At 47.7% G+C, this 25,434-nt stretch overlaps 1 protein-coding gene across 4 annotated transcripts in view; it reads left to right on the forward strand.

Moving 5' to 3' along the window:
* The window catches only part of IGSF11 (immunoglobulin superfamily member 11), a 108,216-nt gene extending 84,390 nt beyond the window's left edge, over nucleotides 1-23,826 (forward strand). For 3 of the 4 annotated variants that reach the window (XM_074594304.1, XM_074594283.1, XM_074594311.1), the window contains 6 exons: nucleotides 18,248-18,411; nucleotides 19,626-19,833; nucleotides 20,635-20,790; nucleotides 21,768-21,890; nucleotides 22,120-22,270; nucleotides 22,967-23,826. In XM_074594304.1, the coding sequence (XP_074450405.1) occupies nucleotides 18,373-18,411; nucleotides 19,626-19,833; nucleotides 20,635-20,790; nucleotides 21,768-21,890; nucleotides 22,120-22,270; nucleotides 22,967-23,417 (1,128 nt within the window). In that variant the 5' untranslated portion in view covers nucleotides 18,248-18,372 and the 3' untranslated portion in view covers nucleotides 23,418-23,826. The remainder of the gene's footprint in view (nucleotides 1-18,247; nucleotides 18,412-19,625; nucleotides 19,834-20,634; nucleotides 20,791-21,767; nucleotides 21,891-22,119; nucleotides 22,271-22,966) is intronic. The other variant, XM_074594294.1, reaches the window with a different exon arrangement.
* The last annotated feature ends 1,608 nt before the right edge of the window (nucleotides 23,827-25,434 follow it).

Raw genomic sequence — 25,434 nt, forward strand, 5'->3', positions numbered from 1 at the left:
GGGGGGGGCCATCAAGTGTATACAGTTGAGTTTATTCCTCTCTGTTTATCATGAAATGTTTTTCCCAGAGTCATATTCTAGCTTGCAATCTATTGCTTTGAGGATTTATTACTTTCAACCTGCATGTAGACCTCGGGGTATGATTTCTGCTCCTTCCATCAGTCTCTCTGCTTGTTTACCTGCCTTCCCTCAATACCACATACCCAAGCGGTACAAAGCGCTGATGTGGTGAGGGGACACTGCCCTGGTTCACAGCCAGGTAAATGGAGGCAGGGAGAGAGGCTGCGGTCAGATGTACTGCCCTGACTGCCGCTGAAGTAGACGGAGAGATCAGAGGCTGTCCCTGCTCCCCTTCCCCTGACAGAGGTTACCATCAGTTCAGGTTGCCAGCATGGCTGCTTACATTCTTGCTCTTTAAGGTGGTCCTCTCAGCGTGACCTATGGTAGAAAAAAATTTGCTCTTACCCACTAATGAGGATCTTTTTGCCAGGGCTGTGTGGGAGAGCTATTACAGCAACAGTTACGCTGGCAGATCTGAGGGGGAGACAGTGGGATGAAGAGCGGGAGGGATGCTTATCTGCATCCCTGGGGGCAACCAGCCAGAGGAGAAGGTATGGCCTCAGCGAAAATGACTACCCCTCTTCTCCCGGCAAGTCCAAACTGCAGAGCGCAGGACTCAAACACACATACAGATTCTTCAGTGGTAGACGAGGCCTTGGGGCAGTAAGTTTTAGCCTTCTGACTTTAGGCTTGTTTATCTTAGCTGGTTTTTATCAAGTCCAAGAAGTAGCCTGCAACACCTGAAAGGTCTGCGCAGCAGAGGCTGGAAACCCCTCCTTCACCAGCCGAAACCATCTTTGTATTTATGTAAGTGTGTGCAGCAGCCTCTCCCTCTTGTCGTCATCTTTGAACAGGGGAGAGCTGGTCTGAGCACTCGCAGAAGGCAAAGAAACCAGGTCGGGTGAATACTGTCGAAGCAAACGCAGGCTTATTATTCAAACAGATGTTCATGAATATATTTGCCATACTTGCGGAGTCTTAATTGTAATCTGACTTGATGGCCACATGAGTTTAGAAGACTGACTTTATGGAAGGAGAGATGATCTGGGAGATGGACTTCCAAGCTGGGCTCTGGAGAGTGAGGGTTCACGTCTAGCTCTGCACAAGGGGTTATTGCTCCTTGCCTTCCCTGGGTCCCAGGGGTGCTCAGACCCTGCTGGGTGAGGAGGGCTCTTTGTGTGCCAGATTGCATTTCCATTCGTAATTGTTGCTTTCCTTACTTTCCTCTCTTGGCAAACATAGTAGAGATTTGCCATCATTTTTTCCTCCTGCCTGTCACTCCCATGTCCCTGAGAAAAGGGTCTCCTCCACTCCTCTTCTGTTTTCTCAGCTTCCATGGGAAGCTGTCAAAACCTTTCTCGGTGTGGCCCCTCCTGCAAAACCAGGTCTCTGTGAAGTTTTGGTGGTACGATGACTTCACTGCCTGGTGAACAAGAGGAGAATCTGGGAAAGAAGCCAAAGCGTGATTCTACTACAGTGATTATTATTATTGCCACTAGCAATTACGGCAGGAAAAGTTATGGTAAACAAGGGAGACATAAGTGCGATTTGTACACGTTTAATCTCTTCTGTGTGTTTTTTTTCTTTTTTTTTGTTTTCCTCCTTGATGACATGTACCGCTTTAAAGCTAGGGACAGATTTTAGCTAGCTAAATTTAAATTAGCTAGCTAATTTTAATTTGGCTAGATTTAAAGCTAGGTACTGCTTTTAAAGCTAGCCTCGGCTGGCGCGGTGGTTCATCTGACATGGACCCAGCTGGCTGCAGGTGAGGGCAGCCTCCTGGGGATGGTCTCAGGTGGAGGATTTGGAAGGAAACGAGCCTGCGAGTGCAGGAAACGGGGTAGGAGAGAGACTGCTTCATGATGGTTAGCCGCTAGCGTGAATGTGCTGAGGTGGCTGTTAAAAGCATTGTTGCTTAGAAAGAAAGTTTTACCCCTTACAGTAAACCATGTGGTACCACAGACTCTGGAGGTGGAAACCTCCTGCTCAGCCTGATGCAGCGTTGTAAGATTGCAGCTCCTAAGGGTGCAAATGGCTCCAAAAATACTTGTGAAAAACTGCAACACCTCTGCACATGCTGCCTGGTCCCTCAGTCCCCTCTTCCCAGGCAAATAAAAAAGAAGCACAAAAAAGTACGTAAAACTGAGGGCTGAGCCTCATGCCCTGTGTTTCTAAATGAGAAAATTTATAGCAAGGTTGGCACAGGGCAGTTTGGGAACAATCCTTCATTCCAAGATGCAAAATATTTTGGTGAGTCCTCTGGAAAAGGTCCTCTGCTGCAGTGAGTTGTGGCAGCCTGGACCACGTCAGACACAGACAGTTCTTTCCTTGGGCTGGCGTCCCCCACATTACTTTGTTAAACTGGGGGTGTTTGCAGGCACCAGCAAGCTCAACACTGGGCCTGACCTGCAGAATTTGGTGTGAGTCCTCCCCAGCATTGCCAAGGGTGCCTTGGGATGAAGGTTGAGGCCGGTGATGGTTTTGGCACCTGTGCGTAGGATCTGGCTTCAAAAAGGCACAAGTGGACAGGCTGAGTCAATCTGTTACCTTGCACTACCACTAACCCCTGCTAAACCGGGGACTGTGGTTTGGAAGCATTCCACTTGCTCCTGCCGGCTCCAGGTTTGCTCTCTTAGGACCACAGAGTGAGTGGCAGTGCTCTGAAACAGGACCTGGAAACTCCCAGAGCCTTTCCTAGCTCTTGGGAACCACAAGAAGGCTTCTCCGAGCTTAAAGGATAAACGGGGGGAGCAGAGAGTACCTGCTCTTGCCTTCAAGAGAGAGGGAAGAGTTTGGAGGGACTTCTTTATGCAGAGTAGCACTGATCTGAGCTTTTAATAATGCAATGGACTTGTAAGTGTTCCAAACTGTGAGATTTTTGAATGAATTTTTAATCCAGGGTTTAACATTAAAGATTAACATGGATGTTTTGAATTTCTAAAAGGGAATTTACCCGCGAAAGGCTAAGACTTCCTTCAGTGGCTTCTTATGGGTTTGTTTTATTTTACTTTTTTTTTTTTTCTTCCCTTGGATACATTAAAGCAAAAAACAAAGGGAAAGGAAAACCCAGCATCCAGGCTGTGCTTGGGGAGTTTTCAACTTCTTGTTAAACCGGTGTCCCCCCAGTTGGGCTCTTTCATATTAATGCTGCTCCGTGTGCTGTTAGAGTTGGCAGGAGTGACAACATCTGTGTGAAAAAATGAGCCAGCTGTGCAGAAAAAAAATCTTTCTTAGTTCAGAGTAGTTGTGTACTTTGCTGCTTGGGCATAAGCAGCTCTTTGCATCTGTTATGGAGGGAAAATTTGCGAAGTGTTTTCCTGAGACTCTAACTCTAAAAGACAAGGGAAGCCTGTAGCAGCTTTATGTTTGCAAAAGTTAGCAGCTCCTGTAAAAGGGAATTTAGGACGTCAGGAGAAGGGAAGAAAAGAGGGCAAGCATAAAATCAGAACAGCACTGTGAGGCTTGGTGACCCAGGGTTAACTCTTAGGACTTGGCATCAAAAAAGAAGGTGGTAAGGAGGGAGGCACGTTGTCATGTACAATAGCAGCAGCTGCTGCATTCACAAAAGCCTCTTTCCTGCATTTCAAGCATGTTATGACGATACTCTATGGTTTTTTTTTAAATGTCCTTAAGAGGTTTGGAGCATTTTGTGAGCATCTGACACTTCCTTGAGGGTGGTGCTGTGTGCCTCCCAGCCTGGAGCGCTTTGGGGCACGGCGTTTGCTCTCACAACCGTGTTGGCCTCCAACAGAGCTGAACATAGCGAACCTTCGTGGTTATTTTTTTCTCCTTGATAAGAAATGTGTGTGTTAATTTGAAATCAATACTAATACTTGGCACAGCGGTAGAGACTGTGATTAATAGGCAGAGCCAGAGCCATGAATCAGGTGCTGAAGTGCATTGACCTGCTGCGTGGTGTTTAGGTGAGTTATACCCTCTCTCCATCTTGGTTTTCCTCACTGCAAAATGGAGATTCTCTGCATTGCCCCAGTGCCTTACCTGCTAGCATATTTTAAAGCTACCAGTGCAACTTTCTGCACTTGAGTTTTTTTCAGCATGATGCTGGGTAGCCAACTAGAGTGCAGGAGGGCTGGCACTGGCTGGAGGTGAGTATGCTCAGCATTTGTGAAAAAGTAGGCTCAATGGTCTTAGCTTGGACGCTTAGAGCTGCAGATGCCTCAATCCTGGGTACACTGTGAGCAGGGAAGGCCTCCCAGCATTAGGACGTGTTTCTTTTTCTGCCCTGTGCTGGCATGTACCCACACGTAAAAAGGGCACGCAGCAGACGGAGAGTAGATTTGCATTAATCTGGCTGTGCACAGAGGGCTGGAGCACCTCTGCTATGAGGACAGGCTGAGAGAGTTGGGGTTATTCAGCCTGGAGAAGAGAAGGCTCCAGGGAGACCTTATAGCGGCCTTCCAGTACCTAAAGGGGGCCTACAGGAGAGATGAGGAGGGACTCTTTACCAGGGACCATAGCGATGGGACAAGGGGTAATGCTTTTAAACTGAAAGAGGGGAGATTTAGATCAGATATTAGGAAGAAATTCTTTACTGTGAGGGTGGTGAGGAACTGGAACAGGTTGCCCAGGGAAGCTGTGGATGCCCCATCCCTGGAAGTGTTCAAGGCCAGGCTGGATGGGCTTTGAGCAGCCTGGTCTAGTGGGAGGTGTCCCTGCCCATGGCAGGGGGTTGGAACTGGGTGATCTTTAAGGTCCCTTCCAACCTGAAGCATTCTATGATCCTATGATTATTGGTCCTGCTTCCACCATACAATGTAGGAATGATTAGCCCAAATGGCTGGAGAGCGGGGAATTGATTTATAGTCAGCAACACTCGCACCAAAGTGCGAAGATGGCGGGGAAGATGGAGAAGATGGCGCTCCCTGAGGATGGGGAGGATGGAGCGAGTCTCATTCAGGGAATGGACAGCAAAGTGCTGAAATAGTTGTGTTCCTGTGCCTAAAGTGTAGAAATGTCTGTGCCTGACACTGGCCACTTGAGCAACATCAAGACCAAACTTCACATGGAAATACCAACAGCTCCTGAACTCTGGGTGTTGCCATGAGAAGCTTGGGCTGGAGCTGTCTGTAGCTAAAGTCAGTAACAAACTGGTCATCTGTCGGAGGGAAGTCCTCTCTCTCCTTTTACGTGACAGTGAGAGTCCAGATTTTTTAGTGGGTGGAACAAAAATCAGGGGAAATTTCCACTGGGAAAAGATACCGTTCCCATTTGTTGAAAGGCCATAGCGTATTGAGTATGTGTGTGCATATAACACTGTACCGTTACTGAATAAAATGATACAAAGTTAGAATTTATGTAATATCTAAATATATGGCAAAAGTCTAAATGGATTGAAATAAAGTGGTTTTACCGTATTGAACTGAAATGTACCAACATTACCATAATTAAATGGGAAAGTCAAAGCAATTCATTTTGTCTTCACTCACTGAACATGTCATCAAAGTTGATATTCTTACAACCTATTTTGATTTTAATGAAAACTCTTTTTTTCCCAGTGGAAAATTGTCCTTTTACAACCCCTTTCAGACAGCTCAACTCATAATCTGAAACATTCAATTACTGACCTGGCATTTGCCAGATCAGAAGACAAATTTGGGGTTTCCTTTCTTTTCAATTTAAATGAAAAAGAGCCTGCCTTTTTTGTTTCTTTTCTGTTTGTTTGTTTTTAATAATTTTAAATCCAAAGTAGGTTGGGATTAAGAGAGTTCAAGATATGGAAGTCTAATGTCTTTGAACATCCCCACAAAAGCTAGTTTCAGTCTGACTGCTTTTGGAGACTGAAAGTTATGCTTTTATGCTTTTGTCAGGCTCGTTTTCAACATCATGTATGAGACAGGGAAGTTTCACTGTGGTAGTGTGTGTTCTCACTTAAAGGCTCTCTCTCATACCAGCAGGCCACAGGATTTTTGTTATCAAAATGGATGCAAATGTGATTAGACCTTTAAGCCCTGATTTGGCAAGATACTTAACCATGTGCTTAATTTTTAAACATCAAGTGTATTTACAATGACTTAAGTGCCTTTAGTGGAATTGCTAGGACATATCAAATCAGCCTGGGCATCAGTGTCTGGACAAGAAGCTGTGGGCACTCTGCTGGTCATGCTCCAGCAGCGTAGGTGAAGTAGGACTCACAACCAAGTCACAGAGTAGGAAAATATTTAGGGGAGCTCAAAAGCACTGTGAACACTGAAGAATATCCACCAAACATCCTTTCACTTGTAAAGCTTGTGTATTCCACAGGATGAGAACATTTAATACATGAGACACAAAACTGGGGTGGTAAGCAGATAGTCAACTTGTTAGCATTGCCTCAGCCAAAAATTGTGGGCTGCTGGACAAGATCCTTTAAGAATCTGATACTCATCCTGGTGACAGTCCTTCCTGACTTCAAGGAGAATGGGATCAGTTATTAAATAAAATCTTTTTTTTTTTCTTAGAAATGGCTAATTTCTGTCTTTTCAAAGGTTGCTTTTATTTTAAATTATTTAGTTTTGTTTTGTTTTGCCTTAGGCACACCTTTGTTGAGGGACCAGCCCATCATAACCTGCATTGGCCATCATAACCAACTGTGGGGTGATGATGGTACTGAAATATCCTGGTAATGGGGGAAGGCAGGTAAGGTGGGTACCCTAGGAAGCATTGGGGGAGCTCCCCTGCATTTGGGTTGGAGATGTGGGGCCATCTCTTGGGGAGTTATTTCCTACCCCCAGATCCCACTGTTCGTGGTCCCCTGCACTTCCATAACCCCAATCCCAGCTCCCATGCTGCTACTGCACCCCTTCATTCCTCTCCTCCCACCTCTGAGTCTGCCTCCAGCCCCTCTCCAGCCTGATCCAGGTCTGGCCCAGCCTGGCCCAGCCTTCGCTCTCTCCTTTGCAGGTAAGCTTTCTCACATAGGATGTCCCAGCCCCATTGAGCCTTCATTGCTGACCCAAGCCCTAATGGTGGCCTCAGTGGCTTTGTGTCATATGTGCGCCCCTGCATGCATGGGTGGAGCCCATCAACATCTGGGTGGGTGGATGCATTGTGTTCCTGTGCCTTGCTGTCTCTTCATTTCTGGAAGATGCAGCAGCACCAGCCCTGAGGTTCCTGGAGGGCTCCCAGAGGATGTCAGTGGTGTCTGCAGGCAGGTAGCCATGCAGCAGCATGTCCCTGCATCTCACCCAGCCTATGCCTAACAGGGCAGGCACGGTCCCTTTTCTGTTCATCACCTTCTGCTCTTCCTCTTTTTTGGGGAGAATGGACAGAGCTCTTGCCGCTTTGGATGAAAGTAGTTGAACTGTAGGTTGGCGCTATTTGCACTGGAGTTAGACCTAATGATGGTTGTGTCAGGTGAAAAAGCTGCTCAGGTGTGAGTTTGCACTCTGTGTTGCAATGGCATTTTTTCTGTAATGAGGGCAGGAGGTGGAGGGATACGCGTTCTGCATATCTCTGGATGCATTCTGTGTTAAAGTGTTAAAAGTCTCTAATGAGCTGGTTCTCCTTCCCCCATCCCCACCTGTTTTCCCATGCAGCTGCACCCCACGCTCCTGCCTCTCCCCACCCACCCACAAATCCTATCAGCCTGCCCACCCATTCATCCTGCCTTCCCCTGTGCCAGCTCCCCTTACTGGGCTTTAATCTTATTCCTTATGGGTTCTGTCCTTCCCACTCAATATACCATTGAACGTATTTAAACCTCGAGTTGTTTTCCCTTATTAAGCAGTTTATCACTATGTTGCGCTTTTTCTTTTTTTAACCAGGAGAGAAGGAAGAAATTTATTCTTTTGACCATAAATCATTTACAAAGCTGCTGGGCCGTTAATGTATTTTTTATGGCTCGGCAAACAGAAAATAGGAGTGAGTGTCTTAGTAGAGCTTTGCCGACCTGTTTTAATTTCAGCTTCCTAACCCTGACTCTCTGTTCCCCAGTCTTGGGAGCAGATGCATTTCTCTTGCAGAGGCACCAGTGGATACCTTCTCCCGAAGGAGGCCACTTTGCTGTGTCAGCAATGTCACGTGCTGTTGCCAGCACTTGGCACCGATCCGCAGCACGACACATCTCTGCTGACTGGGCTGTGCTGGGAGAATATTAGCGATGAAATGGGATGGGCCAGGGAGAACTCGAGGCTATTTTTGCTTTAGGTCCTGGGAAGAGCTCTAATTAGACTCCTGCTCTGGGGTAAGCAAGTTACATACAGCTCTCACTTCATACAATGAAGCCTCATCCTGTACTTTGCATGTTGTGGGCTCAGCTAGCCTCCGGTGTGGTTATGGATACCCACAGGGATGCTGGAGGATGGTTTCAGAGACAGTGACTGGCCATGGTGGCTCTTCCCAGATGTGAAAAGCTGGCTCCTGTGAGGTTTTGCAACCTGCTTTGGGAAAATGAAGCTAACCTATGCCTTCACTGCTCTCAGTCAACTCTGTGCCTTTTCCCTCTTTTAGGAAACACAGATACAAATCTTTGTTGTAAAAGGTACATTTTTCTTTCTGATGTGCTGTGACAAGCAGTGATATAATTAAAAGGAGGCATGTGGGAGGTTTATGTTGGCATCTGAGATGATTGGGAAAGTCTGCAGCTCTGAGCTGTTGTTGCAGGCTCTTTGCAAACTCAAGCTGAGCTTCCCACATTAAATGTGCTTGCACGAACATTTGCTAAGCTTTCATTCCCAAGTCACTTCAGCTAAAGTAACTGGCCATGCTGATTTAAAATGTTCCCACCCCTAGACATTCAATACTGTTGGATGATGCTTCTGCTGTAGCAGTGGGCAGAACAGGACAGCGCGACTGCAATGCAGCTTTCCCCTTTCACAGCAAAGCAAGTTAGCCTGTCCTTACACCTTCCTCAGCAGGTTATGCTAATTAATGCCTGTCTGTGAGGTGGAGGCACAGCTTCCTTTCTGCTTTTGCTGTTTTTGGGACAATAACCTTGTGCTGAGCAACAAGACAAGCAGCAGAGGATGACAACATCTTAAGTTACTGCAGCAGGCTTCCCCAGACCTGATCTATCACAGGACTAGGGGTGCAGAAGGAAGGTCTGTGTTTGCCAGCTTTTAGAAGACAAAGAATAGGGAGATGCCTTTCTGCGCCCAGCTAAGCTTTCACTTTCTTCCTTGCCTGTGCCTGTGATTTGGAAAATGGTGCTTCAAGCAGCTCTGGAGGACCTTAGGAGGGAAAGAACTCACTGGCACCCTGTTGCAAGGACACACACCACCCTTTTTGTACCTTGGCTATGCTGCCCCATTGTGGCCTTCAGCCATCTTCTGTAGACAGATTGCACGCTCCTGATTTGCCCACCTGAGCCTTGAAGGGATGAGTCATTGATGACTCCGATGCTGGGCACAGCCAGGAATGGGCAAAGTTAGCACCAAGTGGTCCCACAGAGTGGGCTGAATTAGGCTTACCCGCCCCTCCCCTCTTTCAGTTCAGGGGAGCAATGAGTGAGCACTTGAGTGAGTTCCTGATCCCTTCTGGGTCCCCTCTGGCATTGCTCAGCTGCTAAGGCAAAAAATTCCCCAACCTCAGTTGTGCAGCTGCTCCTTGAGTCCTCTGCAAATGCTGTGAATTCAAGGACTGCCAGCTTACATCACAGCAGTCTCTGTTTCCAGCCAATGCCGCATGCATCGGAGGGAAGCGTTAAACCTTCCATAATGTACCTAATTGTGCAACACTATACCATGGGCAGGGGATTAATGCATGCCCCAGAGCACAGCGATTGATTAGTTTTATCCTAGCTAATGTCATTGTAGATGCTATTTTTGTTCCTATCAATGTCCCTTCCTATATTTATAATCTTGCTATAATACAATGCAGTTGTTTTTTTATCGCTAACTTGAGTGCGTACTGCATCCTAGGCAGCAGAGACGCAAAGCAACTATCCCAGCTAGAAGGAGCTGTGAAGAAGGTGGCTCTCCTGGCAGGTCCAGCCAGGCTGGATGGAGACACAGAAGAGAAGCTGGTACTGGGAGCACAGCAGGAGTCCAGAATTGGAAAGGACCATTTGGGTCATTGGGCCCCTGACCCTGCTATCACCAGGGCATCTGTAAACCCAAGTTGGGTTCTTGTTGCAAATTTGTACATGTTAACAAGCTGCTCTAGCACCGTGTTATTCTCACAATTCAAAAACCTCTTTTGCATTTCAAGACTGTGACTAATTAAACACAAGCATTAAGATCTGTTGGAAGAGCACTGTTCACATTACACAGAGAGCTTAACATAATGTGATCCCGGCTACATGGAAAGCACAGCCCCTCTTGATTTCCCTAGCAGGTTTGAAAGCTCAGCAGTTCAGAAAATCAAACCCTTGAGGTCTAAACCTGAGCAAATGAGGATCTCACACTAATAGGGACCCTCTGAGGATACCTGGAGCTGACTGACTTGCTCAGCAGGACCCAGGGAGTCTGCGGCAGAAATGAGGATGGAATCAAATTCCTTCCTCAGCTGTTCAGCTGTCCCATGTGTTACGAGAGCCCTTTTCTACCTCTGCAAGAGCTAGCCCAGCTCCTCTGACAAGGACATGGGAGGGAACTGACACGATTCCTGAAGTATGTATAGCTGAAAGCTTTCTTGCCTTTTTTTGGTCTTAAAGTCCAGTTTTCATCCCCCCTACGGCTGCAGGTTGAGGAGGTCAGGGGCAGGGAGATGTGCTCCGTGTCATCTCAGTCAGACAGTTGTTTGAAATCCTCCTTCCAGCTGGCCTGCAGAGAAAGACCTATTTCTAAAAGGGAGGATGGCAGGGGTGGTAGTGACTGTTATTCACCAGGCCAACAGCTGAGGCCGGAGCAGAGTGGGTCAGCAGGAAGTTTCACTGTTATCTTTCTGTCTAGTTCAGATGAGGTTATAAATGATAAGGGGGGAAGGCTTGGTGTGATCAGCACAGATTTACAGGTAGCCAATGTCCCTGCTCAGCTGATGGAGTTATTGTCAAGAAATGCAGCAAGACTCAAGTTCAAGACCCTGACATTGTCTTTTCCCTCTGGATTAGTGTCTGCTAGCCCGCATATCCTACAGGGTGGGCAGCAATCCTGAGATTGCTCTTACTTTGGTAAAATATATCTATTTACTTGGGAGGCTCCATGCTGGAGGGATGACTAGATACCACCAATGGTGTCTGAATGATTTCTCCAGGGATAAAGGTGCTTAGAGGTTAGCTTGGCTTTTGACCTGCATTTAACAGAGAGAGTAACACTGAGGAAAACACTGAGAGTAGCCTGAGAGGAAAAGTTAACGTCACTGTAGGTTTAACACCTGTGTTACAGAGATCTTTCTCTAAAACCAAGCTAGATGTGATAGTTTACCTGCTGTTTGCTCCAGTCTGTCCTGCAGAGCCACCAAAGATAGGAAGGAAAGAGTTAGAAATTATTTTGCCTTATACGCTGTCGGGTTACTGTCAAATTGCTAGACCTGTGAGCCAGAAAGAACCAGCATGAGCCTTCTTTTGGAATATTGAGCCTATCCAAATAAAGGGAATGGGCTTACTCCCAATAAGTTCTGGTATCTGAGTTTGATGCAGCTGTTTCACGGAACAAAATGGCCAAACTCTGTTCAATTGCAACTTCTCTTTTTAGTTCTGAGCTATACATCTGCCCATCATTGTGATGGAAATAGTGAAGGATATGCAGAAAGAACTGGACAGGGCGAGGAGAAGAGACTAGGTTGGCAAATGTGATTTGCGTGGGTGGGTTGCAGAGAGGAAAAGGCAGGGGCTCAAAGGCATCACTGGTGACAGCTCTGTGTGTTACAAGAAAGCAGGGGCTGCTCACTACTGGACCTGGCTGCTAAGCTGTGTTGCACAGTGGAGACATTGTCTGGGGCTTTAAAGACTAAATTAGGCAAACTTCCGTTGGAATTGGCTTAGGCAGTGTTGATTGTGTCTTGAGGAGGAGCTATGCTAGAAAATCTCTGTCCCTCTTTTCTCACAGAAGAATGACATTTTCTTGAGTGTCCTCAGTATGCCCCACAGGCTGTCTGAGAAGGCTCCCTGTAGCATCTGTAGCACCCATGGACCCACAAGCTGGGGCATGGAGGCAATCACTTTGGTTTCTGGACCAAAGTTTGCCTTCTCCTTGCTATGAGCTGGCAGAAGGGCTATAGTATGGTGGAGCCCTCCCTTCTTCTCATCAGTGCTCCCAGCTCCCAGTATAATTGTTCCAAGGAGGTCTTTACAATGACAGTGGGAATTAACTCAGACTTGTGCTACTTTGGAGTGCTTGGTGATGCTGGTTCCACAAGCAGGATGGAGTCTACTGCATGCTGTCTCCAGACACTAGGCTGGGTAAATACTGCTTTTGGTTTGATGGCTTCTGAACTAGAAAGTGTGGCACACCTACAATGACAGAAAGATACTAGCCCCTGGTGAGAATGGGCAAGACCAGTATTCAGACAGCTTGTTGAGCAGCCTGTTTTGGGTGCTGCTATATCATGCTGGATAACTTTGGTGTTATCACTGCTTACAACTGCAAGTCAGGCTCCTTCAGGGGCTTTTGAACGATTGCTGCACTAGCAGGTCCTGTGGCAGAAGTATTCCCTGCATCTTGTTACTGTCTTCTCCAGCTGTGAGTCACTCCTTCCTGGGCTGCGGGTTTTGCTGCTGCTCAGTGTGATGAGTGGGCAATGTAACTCTTATCATTTGGGGTGGGAGACATTTCTCTTCTTTAGCACAGAAGGCAGGTCTGGTCCCAGACTCAGAGATGTGAGACAAGCCAACAGCACAGCAACTTGTGTTTTCCTTTCATCTCAGGAAAAAGACTGCTCTGCAGTTTCTTCCTTTGTTGCCTGCAGTCGCCAGATTGAACATCCTGTTCCTACTCTGTTCTTGAAACTTTTGAGTGACCTCATCTTTGCCTCTCTAACAAGGGACCCAAAATGTCATACTGCCAAAGGCATCTTCCCCAGCACATGGCAACAGGATTGCTAATTGCACTGGGTTGTGGGGAGCCATTCCCCGGGTTTTGGATGCAAGCTGATACAGCTTGACGCTTTATTCTCATTTCCCCCCCCAGACACACACATTTCTGCACGTTTTCCCTGGAGGTCTGGAGACGCAGAATGCATGCAGCTGTGGGTATTTTTTTATCCTTTCCACACCTCCCTCCCTTCTTTCTCCCATGGCCATTTACTTCTCTGGCTTGCCAGCACTGCAGAGTGAACCTGTACCCTGGCCTCTGCGTATGCAAAGTCATGCTAGCCCAGCCTCCCGCGCCATTGAGCATCAAGAGATTGCTGCTAGCAGGTGCCAAGTGCTGCTGACTTGCCAAGAGTTCTTGGGGGTACTTGCAAAGCGGAGTGTGTCCTCCGGAAGGTGAGGCAAGGCAGGTGCTTGACTTCTGTGGTATGAATGACCCTCCAAATAAACTTATATTTTTCTGTGGTCCTGGGAGATCAAAACTCCTAAGCTAAATACAGTGGGGAAAGACCCTCTCTGTGCACTGTGCTGCAACCCAGACAGTAATACCCAGGTATTGTGCTGAGCATGGCTGCCTCTGAAAAACTTGGGGATTGGGGATGATGCAGCAGTAGAGGAGGAGGTACCCTTAGCACAACTTCAATGGCGTGACCTCAGTGCTTCCTGAAGGCACAGCCTCTGAGGCCCTCGTGGTCTGTGACCATCTGTCATCATGGTCATATGGACTGGCAATTTGTGCATCAGCTGTTTGTGTTATAATCTGTCCTACTCCTATTGATGTGAAGTGACGGTGGTGGAAGTCCTCTTTTCACTCACGGGGTTATCAGCTGAGGTGATTTGATGGTCATGATGGTGATCTCTGGCTGAGCGGTGTGGCAGTGAGCGGGAGCTGGGAACACTTTCGCTCAACTCAATGTGAGTCAAAGTGCTAAGACGTGCTCACGTCTTTCAGCTTTATTGCATCTGGTATATTTTGAAGTCTCTCAGGCTTGCAGCCCTTGTAGGGCAGCTAGCAAACCTGTTGCAGCATGTTCCTCTTCCTCACATCCAGCAGGGAGTCAAATGCTGGTTGCGGGACTGGGGCCTACGTGCTTGTGTCATGCTGTATGGGCTGTCTACATGGACTCCTTCATGGATGCAGGAGAGGGAGCTTAATGTGCTACTCGAAAAAGCAGTAGTGACCTATCAAAAATGAAATCAGAGTGATCTGTTGCCAGAATAATTACTTGGTCCTGGAAATATGAAGAAACTCTAAAAGAGCCTCTGTAGCCAAAACATCGTTCTGCTGGCTGGTTTCCTGATAGGGGACAAAAAAAAAAAATGGAGCCTCTGTTCTAATTAGTGATGGGAGCTTGCTGCATCAGGATCAAAGGAGAAAGCTGTTTGCAGAATCAAGCTAAGATCAAAGTGTCCTATGTACAGGAAGGGCCCATTCCTCTTTCTGCTGACAGTGGTGTACCCTGCTCTTCCTCCAGGCTGCTGCTTACAGGGATGCTTAATTACTAAGTAAGGAGGAGACTGCACATACAAGAGAGGGTGTAATGGCCATTGTAATCCAATTCTAAGAGATGATTTGGTGGTGATCGATTCTTGTTGTCTCTCACAAGTCATTAAGCTTCTCTGAATGCTTAGAAAAGGTCTGGATTGTGTACCTTTGCAAAAGGAGACCCTTTACAACATCCCTTCCTTGATTTTTTTTCTGTGTAATTTGACTTAGTAGACTGGTCTGTATGTGTGTGCATATATCTATATTTGCATTTATATCTACCCAAGGGAATTCAAGTCCTCGTTCCTTAGGCTGCATTGAAAAATCCTTATCCCAATAGATATGCTAAATTTGAAATCTCTTCCTCCCTCTTTCCCCTGCCTCCCTTCTTTTGCATTAATGCAAAGCCACATTTTTGCAAGTCCTAATTTTGAAATGTTTAAACATGTATCGTTTGGTTGAGTTTTCCTACTAGATTTCTTCCTTGGCATACAGTTTTAGAAGTGTATGTGTTTTTATGTGCATCCACCTGTGTTTTGGGCCATGAGTACTGGCGTGGAAGGATGCAGTGATGTAGATACTTGCATAGATGGGCAAGTGCATGTGTAAGCGTGTTACATTTTCTAGTAGTCTGAGAAATAAAGACGCTGTAGTTTCTGAAAAGGATTTGATCTTTGCTCTTTCAGCTGTCTCCCTGGGAGAGGAGTCACGTTGTAGTAATGCCCCCCTGGTGTTCTGTTAACACACCAGCCTACCTCCCTGTTTATGTTGTTGGAAAAGGACTTTGCCGCCTACATTTGCTCTCCTGTCTCTCCTGTCGCTTTGTTTAAGCTTACTTGTCAGAAGTGGTTGCGTATGTTTTCCCCAGCTGTAGCCCTGCAAGTGCCTCTTTGCTTAACAAAATGAGTCCTCGTCTTTAAAAGCCACCTGCCTTGTATGGATCCTGGGCCAAAGAGCAGCTGACAGGCCCTGGGATGCATGAGGCAAAGGCAAGTCTGAGGACCTTCCCCAGTGGTTTAAAAAGACAGAGAAAGGACAGCATCGTGGTGGTGGTGTGCTCATCCGGCATACCCCGGATCAAAGCACCTCCCCTTGGCAAGAGAAATGGATGGGGACCTCAGCTCTTCCTTAGTGCTTACCCTCACCCCAACCCCACCCTGGCCCCGCAATCAGAAACCACTCCATGGCATTAAAATTAAACGGGATGCTATGGTGCCTTGAAAGGGGGAGGAGATTATGAGGGCTGTGGGGTGCTGCAAGGAGAGACTGGGGCACAGGCAGAGCAAAGGGAATATTATGTGTTTTCTTTCCTTTTTTAAATTGTTCATAAGTGGATTGGGAAATTCTCAAATGTATTCAAAATTATTTTTACAGTAAGGAAATTATGCATGTTCTATTTTAGTGTTTTTGTTATTCTGCAGGATGTTTGCAATCAACTAATAGTAAATATTAGGAGGAGCAAGAGGGTGGTTAGGTATCAAAATCACATCATCTTGATGACTGAGTGATTGATGTAACTAACCCTGCAATGCAAACCGTAAACTCTAACTTTTCCAGTAAATTTGTTATTAGTGTATTAGTGAATACTCACAGGTAAGTGAATGACAAGAATTTGAAGGGGGAGTGGGGGTGGTTCATGGAGGGGATAAGGGATGGAGCTGGAGAACACATGTTGGTATTCCAAATCACGTGAGTAGTTGGCTTTCTTCTCCTGGAGTGCATCTCATTAAATCTATGCTGAACATGGCAGAAGAGCTTTTTGCACCATGTTGGAGAAAGAGGTTAATCCAGTAAATGTCCAAATTACTGTGACTCCCTGCACTCTGTTTAGCACATGGATGATGCTAGACTGGCTAAGTAGTCATGGCAAGGTAGCCTTCAAATTTAGGCCTGCAGAAAAGATGATCCCTTGTCAGGGTCATATTCAGTAAGAAACATCTCCGAAGTTGACATGGATCTCTGGTTTTTGGGCTACTGCCACTGCCTGGTCAGCCATAAGCAAATGAGGAGTCCTAAACCATTCCCAGTCTGTCAACCACAGACACAACTGGAAGGCAGATTCCTTGAAATAAAGGTGATGCTTATTCCTGGCTCTTCAAATTATTTACTTCCACTTGCTGCTAACAGCCCTGCATAGGAGATTGATGGATTAAGCTTTCACCAGCTGTTCCTCATGCAGGCACCTAATTGTCTGAGATGTTAGCATCAAGATGAACTCTTTTTCCCTAGGAATTTCCAAAATGCTCCATATTTTTAAATATGTTCCAACCTGTGAGGAATGTCAGACTTGGTTTTTTTTTCTGCAAAGTAAGAAACTCACGAATTTCACCTGGAGAGAATAAAATGGCATTTTGTCTGGCTCTGTTCTGAAGTACTTCTCAGCCTCCCTGAACTACCTGGGGCTTTGGAGGTGGGAGATATTGAGGAGGGAACAGAAGTCCAGAGGAGGTTGCTGAGGATTTGCAGGGTCCTGGGATATTGCATCTCCAGAGCAGTCAGTCCAAACCCAGGCTGTTCAGGTGCTAGAAACTTCGGATCTGTAGCATCTGAAGCTCAGCGCTTCCAGGCTCTGAACGCCTCATCTCTCCATTAGGTAGGCTGGGAAGGATCCCAGCAGACAAGTGTGCAAAAGACCACTCACCTTTTTCTCGGAAATTAGCCCGTTCTATTTCTTTGTAGTTCAGATAGAAACCTATTCTCATGGAGCATTTCACCTTCAGCAAACTATTGTCTCTTGGCAGAAAATAGAAAGTTTGCTGGCAGCCCTTCCTGGCGTCGCAAGAGCACTGGACAGTCCCCAGACTACACCTGGGTGCTAGCAATATTCTGATACTGCCTTGGAGATTGAAAACTCCTTGCCTTCTCTTCCAGCAACCTCCCACATGCACTGAACAAGAAGATAGTGAGCTGTCATATAGAGAGATGTTTTTGGTAGACAATATTTTTATTTTGTAGGGAAAAATTATTTAAAGAATTTTAGTGCTACTCAAAACAGTGGAGGTGACTCCTTGGTTAGTTTCATTTGACAAGATGTTGGCAGTAGGAATGGAGATATTTCCCTGTGTGACTTGCAGTTTAAAAACTGCGGCCTTGAGCTGCTGCACTGGGAAGCTGGGGCTTATCAGGCTTTCAGCCCTGTCCAGCCTGTGTGGAATGCAAAGAAGAGATGGTGGAAATGCTGCAAAACAAATGAGCTTTGATGAGATCCTCCATTATCAGTAGTCTTTTTTCACCAGCTAGATAGAAATACTTGGACTGGAAAGATTAATTAAAATTAGCACTAAAATGTTTCTGCTCATACTGGACTTTATGAAGGGTAGAAGTGGGCAGAGAACTGTGTTTCTTCTTTAGTGATACATGTTCTCTCTTCTTAACCCTTGGTGAAGACTTCTAGAATGCAGTTTCCATTTCTGTTTCAGTAATGTTGGGTATCATTAAGATTGATGGGTTTGAAAACATACTTCATTATCTCTTAGGCACAGCTTAGCTGCTTTTACGGCTCCTTCCCCATCGCCAAAACAAAACCTGTTGTTTTCAGAGGCTCTGAAACTAGAGTGCTCTCACTTAAAAGGGCTGCCTATCTGCATTTGCCTGTGAAAAAGGTCTGCAAGAGAGTGGCATGATCTGTTGAGGCAGGAATATAATTATTTTTAGCTTGAAGTAATTGGTAAGGGACAGTTTTGTACCAACAGGATGCTGCTGTCATGACCTGCACGTGTATGGGACCACATGGAATGCTTGAACTAGGTGTCCTTCTCTTGAAATGCTTGAACTGGGTGTACTTCTCATTCCAGGTCTGGTGCATCCTCTGGAGGTGTCAGTCAGTTCAGGGAGTATCCAGGTTGCCCGAGGCCAGACAGCAGTATTGCCCTGCACCTTCACCACTAACGCTGCTCTCACTAACCTTAATGTCATCTGGATGGTCATTCCTCTTTCTAACGCCAACCAGCCTCAACAGGTAGGTCCTTTTTCACTGGAGCATGCATTTCTTTGGGGATTTCCTTTTCCTCACCCTCTTCACATTGATCTGGATGTAGTCCCTTTGCAATGATGAGTCTCCTGTTGTCCCAGAACGTTCCCTTCATTGTTGAACATGCCCTATGGATCTTACATGAATCTGATTTCTTCAATGCTTTGTTAACTGATGAGAATTGTGTCCGTGGCTGGATGTGCAATTGGGGCAGGTGTACATGATACTGTATGGCTGCCCTGGATCTCTAGTGTTTTGTGTGTTCAAAAGAGCACAGGAGGTGTAATCCAGTTTTTGGCGCTCTGGATATGGGATTTGGAGGATCTGGGAGCAGCTGCAGGCTTAAACCTGTGAAATCTATATAAAATGTGCCCAGAACACATGGCTTCTCATAGGCTCATCTCGCCTTTTACTTCCCCTCTTACTTTTCCACTGTCTGTTGCTTATGCAAGTCTGTTCTTATGAACGCTAGCAAGTGAGAGTCTATTGTGGTGGGCACAAGAATCTTAACCTGAGATCTTCTGGCCTGGTTTTTGCCCACGTATTCTGACAGCAGAATAATGCTGTTGCTCCAAAGTGCATCTGTCTTGGGTCACACTGCCCCCATCGCATTTGGTATTCAGTTGTGAGAACCTGCACTGAAGAGTACTTGTTCCTCAGGGACTTGGTCTGAGTACAAAGTGCTATATAAGCCATCTGATTGGTGGAGGCTGTGCAGGTTCAAGAGTTGCATTGCCTGTCATTCAGTTCATCCCAATGGTCTTCAGTAAGCAGTGTCAAATCATGGCAGGATCTTACTGGATGAGACTCAAAGTGATACTGCCCACTCGGAGGATGCTCTCCAGTAAAGTACTCACTGACCTGCACACAGTTTCTGCTTTTTTAGATGGGCAGTGGCTATTATATGAAGCAGGCTGGTATTGCCAATTCAGCTATGCCAGAAGACTTGGGTATCTATCAAGTCTGTTAACTCTGTGAACATCTTTATTGACATAAGTCAGGCTGTAGACTGTGTTCCTGTTTTAGAGAAAACACCTCTGCTAGGATGGGTCTGCCTGGGACAGCTGTGTATTGAGGTTTAGTTATTTAGAGATGCTTTAGGAACTGGTCCTTTCATCTTTGGAAGCCCATGTTTTGCTTGCTGTTCTTCCTCCTTGCTCAGCTCCTGCAGAGTGTTATTTGAGCCTTCCTTTCTTTTCCAGGTTATCCTCTACCAAGGGGGTCAGATCTTTGGTGGTGCACCTCAGTTCTATGGGCGAGTGGGGTTTGCTGTGACAATGCCAACCACCAGTGCCTCCATCTTCATCAACAACACTCAGCTATCGGATACTGGCACATACCAGTGTTTGGTCAACAATCTTCCTGACAGAGGTGTCAGGAATATTGGAGTCATTGGACTTACTGTCCTGGGTGTGTATATTGGGATTATGGGGGAGAGGGGAGGAACAGGGACATGGGGATCTTTTGCATGATAGTGCATCATGGCAGAGCAATACGGTAGTGTATGGTAGTGTATTGGAGCCTATGGACATCCTCTGATGAGGGATGGGCTGCCCCGTGGGTATTGTGGGAGTTTGTAGGCACATAGCCTCATATGCCGGTAGCATATAATGGAGTTTTAAAATATGGTGGAGAGAAAGCTTTTGTGGCAGCATTGTGATGTGCATGCAAAGAAGCATGAATAAAGTACAAGGGCATCCCAGAGAGGTGAAGGGACCATAAGAGTTTTGTGCATAGCAACAAGAGAGAAGAATGACTTTAGATCTTTGCTTCCTTTTCATGAAATCAATTAGTACTGGGTGCTCCCTAGGATTTTAAGTACTCCAGAGTGTGTAACATTATAGGGATACGGAAAAAAAAAAACCCAAACACAGCAAATTCTGTCTGCAGGTCTATTGGCTTTCACCACCTTTGCTGTCTCAAAGACAGAAATGTTCACTTTCTTTTTCTCTAGGGAGGGATCTAAGGGATCTGGGTACTGTGAAAGTCAGCAGTAGTCTGTAACCTTGATGGGCTGGCGGGTCAGGAATCTTTGTGAATTGTCACCCCCCAAACCTTAATGGGTTCTTGTCTGCTTCCTCCCTTTTGTCCCCTTGTCAGCTCATGCCAGTGTCCTTGCTTTCCCCAACAGCACATGTCCAGAAAGAGCTTGCACTCCACTGTTTGGTCATATTTCCTGATCTGCTGTCACCTTCCCCTCTTCTCTCGCAGTTCCTCCTTCTGCCCCGCTTTGCAGAATCCAGGGGTCCCTGGACGTGGGCAGCGATATCACACTGACCTGCAGCTCGGAAGAAGGCATCCCCCGGCCAACATACCTCTGGGAGAAACTGGACAATGTTCCCAAGTTGCCCCCAACTGCCACACAAGGTGCTCGTTCTGTTGATTATCCTCTTACTTCCCAGGTAACAGCCTGGGCTTTCCTTTGTCTGAGCCACCAGAGGTGGCATGTCTTGCTGAGTGTCTGCCACCACTTGCATGGTCACTTTAGTGGAACGAAGATTCCTAGAGCCCATGGTGTACTAGGTACCCTCCAGTGGCCACCTAAATTTTCATGGGTTTTTTGGTACAGAAACATGTTGCCCGTTGAAGAACACGGGTCTGTTTGAATGGAAGAGGGAGAACATATTTGACAGATGTTGGCACATGGCTGGAGATTTCAGCTGCCAACTCACCTGGGTTTTAAACCAAATGAAAGGCTCATAGATTGGAAACTGGGAGAAGGGAGGTAGAATCACCCCAGGAAAATACTGCAAGGTTCTCAAACTGAGGTCACTGTTCTCCAATAAGTTACTGCCAGAGCTGCCTTTTAGATGTGTGTAAAAGCGAGGCTCTGATCAGACTGGGTATGCCCAACCCTGAGTTCCAGCCATAAGATTTCTTAGCCTAGGTGTCCCGACCAAGTAGTGATAACTGTACTTTTGCCCTTTATCTTGCTGCCTTTTAGTTTTACATAATTCGGAAATGAGGAAAATTGTCAGAGCAGGGGGTGGAGAGCCCAGGGATGGGAGAGCAGGGGTTCTGCAGGTCAGGATTGAATTTAGCGGGTAGATCTGGCTATAACACCTCTCTTCTTTCCTCCCTTTTCTCACACAATGCTGAGATTCCCAAGCTTTCATTTGCAGAAATTAATCTATAAGAAGAAAAAGAAACATATAGTGTAATCTCCTTAAGACCTAATCTTGTAGGTGTGTGTGCGTGCAAAATGCTTCCCTCTCAAGGTTATTTCCTAATTTATTTCTCTCTTAAGAGAGTCTCACCAAAATTCTCTATTTGTTGGCTTTGCCTTTTCATGGTTTTCCTCAAGAGGGGGGAGGGATTTAAATCCTTCTTTTCTCTCTGACTAGACCAAGTCCAGGGCACTGTCACTCTCCGAAATATCAGCACTGTGTCCTCAGGTCTTTACCAATGTGTGGCTTCAAATGCCATTGGAACCAGCACTTGCCTTCTGGACCTGCAAGTCATTGCGCGTAAGTATTTTGCCAAGAGAGGCTTGGCCACCTGCTTCTGTCTTGTGACAGTTAAGTGTGTAACCATGTTTGCTGTGAGCCACATGTGCCTCTCTATCAGAAGATCGTTGTGCCCTGGAATGGGGATGTTGTCTTTCCCCCTCCTAAGCCATGGTAGCTTCAAATGCTTATGGACAGCCACAGCTCAGCCCTGATTTCTTCTCCATTCTCTGTTCAATTGTCCCCACAGCCCACCCCCGGAGTATCGGCCTGATTGCAGGAGCAGTGGCCACAGGTGCCGTTGTGCTTGTTGTTTGCATTGTGTTGGTGGCTGTGGCACTGTTTTACTGGAAAAATAAACACAAAGAAGAAGAAGAGGAGGAGATTCCCAATGAGATAAGGTAAGCGTAGGGGAAAGCTGGTGGCAGGGGACCTCTGATTGCCCAGCAAAAGCAGCGGCTGGCAGGAAGGCAATCAGAAATCTCACTCTTGCTAATTCTGGTTGTGTTCCCCTGGGCCAGGGGAAGATGTCCACATATGTCCAAAAAATGGAGGGAGCAAATGAAGAACGGTAACGACAGATTTTGTTTTCAGTATTGCCTTTATTGAGAGCTTTGACTTGGTGTTGTTAGCTCTGTAGAAGAGTGGCATGATGGGGACCCTGACCCATGATACCAGACAGTGACGGCTGAAAAGCTCTAGAAATACAATTGTGATCTTCTCTGCTGTTACAGCCACAGTATTTCCCTCTGGTAGCTTCCTGCATGTGCCCTGAGGATCAGCTTTGTTGGTTGTACAGTCATACTGACTGCCTGCAAAGTACCAGTGGCTGTGACAACCACTGGTTTTGCCCCCCTAGACAATGAGAGTGGGTCATTTGCCTCAGTCGTAGGCACACGGAGCAAATAATGTGCACAGAAGTGGGTCCTGCAAAGAGAGAGGAGCAAAGAGCCAAGCAGCAATGCTGGTTCACGTTGGTGCTGTCCTTCACCTTGAATCGATGGCGTTGACCCCAGCAGGGTGTGGCAGGGGGGAATGGTGGTGTTGGGCAAGTGGGACAGCATCCTCCATGTGCCCTCACACACTCTCCTTCCCAGGGAGGATGACCTGCCGCCCAAATGCTCCTCCGCTGCAAAGACATTCCATGCCGACGCGTCCTCGTCAGAGAACGACACCCTCACCTCCTCCAACACCTACAACAGCCGCTACTGGAATGACCCCAAAGCCAACCATGCCACAGACTCCTTCACCCGCTTCAGCAACAGCAACGATGCCCACCAGCCCCCCTTCTCCCGTTCAGGGAGCACAAGCACCCGCCCTGTCTATGCCAATGGTGGCCACCCGTCCCCGGCTCCCCCTAAGACGCTGGTGGTGACGGCCAGCACAGCGCCGTCCCCTCAGGAGGTGATCCGGAGCAACGGCTCGGTCAGCAGGAAACCACGGCCGCCGCACACCCGCTCCTATGCCGTCAGCCAGGCCACGCTGGAGCGGATCGGGGCTGTCCCTGTCATGGTGCCTGCCCAGAGCCGGGCTGGCTCCCTTGTGTAGGGCCGTGCTGGCAGCCAAGAGCCGAGCAAAGGGCCTCTTGTACCCCTTGGGGCGAAGAGACCCTACTCCTTCCTGAAAGGTGGCGAGGCGGCGGGGGGACACACACTCACCTCTCCCCCCTGCCCTGCCCTCCCAAGGCTGCTGCCAGACAGGGGAACAGCCCTGGCCATGCCGCATACCCCTGGCTGTTGGGGCTCCTTGTGCCGGTGGACGCCGCAGATGTGCCAAGGCCGGAGGAGCAGGGAGGTGGGGACATGCTCCCCGGCTGCTGAGCCCCGGACGGGACGTGCACCCAGCCCTGACCTCGGGGGGACTTTTGCTTTTGTTTCCTGTTGGTTTTGTTTGGGATTGATTCCATCCATTTGGGTCTTTCAGGGAGGTTTGGGGAGATATATATATATTAATTTTTTTTCCGTTGTTGTTGCTGTTTTATTTCCAAGAGGACGACAGCCTGCGTTGGGGCAGGGAGGGCTAAGCAGGGAGGAGTGCTGAGGCAGGGTGTGCCTCAGCGTGGCGGCCCTGGCCCCCTCCCCACAGCCCTGGCCCCGCTGCCGGACAAGGGAGGGCGTGTGGGTGTGAGGAGGCACGGGCCAGGCTGGAGGGGAGAGATGGAGGCACAGCCACCAGCCCGGCCAAGGGGGCGGCTGGGCAAGGGCGCGGACTGGGGAGCGTTTGTCTTTGGTTTTTGCTGTTCTTCCCCCATCCCAACACGCACACAAACACACAGACACACACAGGTTCTCCTCAGACTGGGGTTTTTTCCTGCACTAGCTCAGTACGCTGCCTGCTCGTGGCTGTGGAGGGCGCAGCCGTCTGAGCATCTTTTCCTCAGACACTCCATGGAGGACGAGGGTGCGTCACTGCTGTCGCTGCTGCTGCTGTAGGGCTCATGGCTTTTTTTTACTTCAGGCGTTGCCGGGTTTATTCAGGAGGCAGAGAGGAGCAGTGTGGCATGGCAGAGAAGCAGGCAGGTCCAGAGGCGTCTGCTGCCCATGGGCTGCTCTGGTTTGGGGCAAGCGGCTTCAAACCCCACAGCTTTGGTGTTTGCATGGTGGGTTTTCCTCATGGGGCTGTCCATGTCTGGCCGGCATGTCATGGCACATGTTGTGCTTGGGTCCCTCACAGGGAGGCATCGCAGTTTTCATTCCTGCTCTCCCACGCACAGAGACTTTCCAAACGCTGAGGCTGGCAGGATTCATTTCCAAATCCCTTTCCTTAGAAAGAGTGAAAGCAGGGGCTTAATGGAGGGGGTAACCCTGTGGAAGCCCATATGCTATCTCTCTGCCTCCTCTACTTCCCACAATGTCCTGGGGCTGGGTACTGGTGGCATCTGCCAGTGGCTCTGCCATCTCCTCGCAGCCAGGGAGGTGGTTGTGCCTGGCACCTATCCTTTTTCTATAGCAACTAAATAGCCTTAATCAAAGCCAAGAGTTGAAACTGCTCAAGGAACCTGGTGCCATTTGGAGGGCTGGACTGAGGGCTGGTACTCACCCTTCTAGAGAGCACTGGCTCCAAGGGGCCATGCCTGGATGGGTATCTCAGCCCTCCTGCATAAAAACAACTCTTGCACACGTAAAGGCAGTGGTCACCTCCAAAAGCACCAGAGCCCTCCCAGGTCCGCTTTTGGAAAAACAATGTAGGGAGTCACAGGTGACTTTCCGTAGCTTTCACTTTGGTAAAAGGGTCTGTTTAAACCAACAGACTCTTCCTCATCCCCACTTTCCTTGTTCCGGCACGGCTTTACTTTCTCTAGCGGTGCGCAAGTCTTGGGCAGGGCCTTCTGCCTGAGCGGTACCTTTCAAATGCAAGCACATACTCTGAGGAAGAGGGAGGAGAGGTGAGGGCTGGGTTCCCATGTGGACACACTGGCTTTTCGGGAGGTTGGGGGCTCCCAGGCAGCACTAGGTTTGAAGCTTGGCTGAGATTTTGTGCCTTCTTTGCTTAAATTGAAAAAAAAAGAAGCAAAAACAAAGGAGAAAAACAAATCCAACCATCCTTTCTTTCCCCCTCCTACACA

The sequence above is a fragment of the Larus michahellis genome, chromosome 1, assembly GCF_964199755.1.
Source record: "Larus michahellis chromosome 1, bLarMic1.1, whole genome shotgun sequence".
NCBI lineage: Eukaryota > Metazoa > Chordata > Aves > Charadriiformes > Laridae > Larus > Larus michahellis.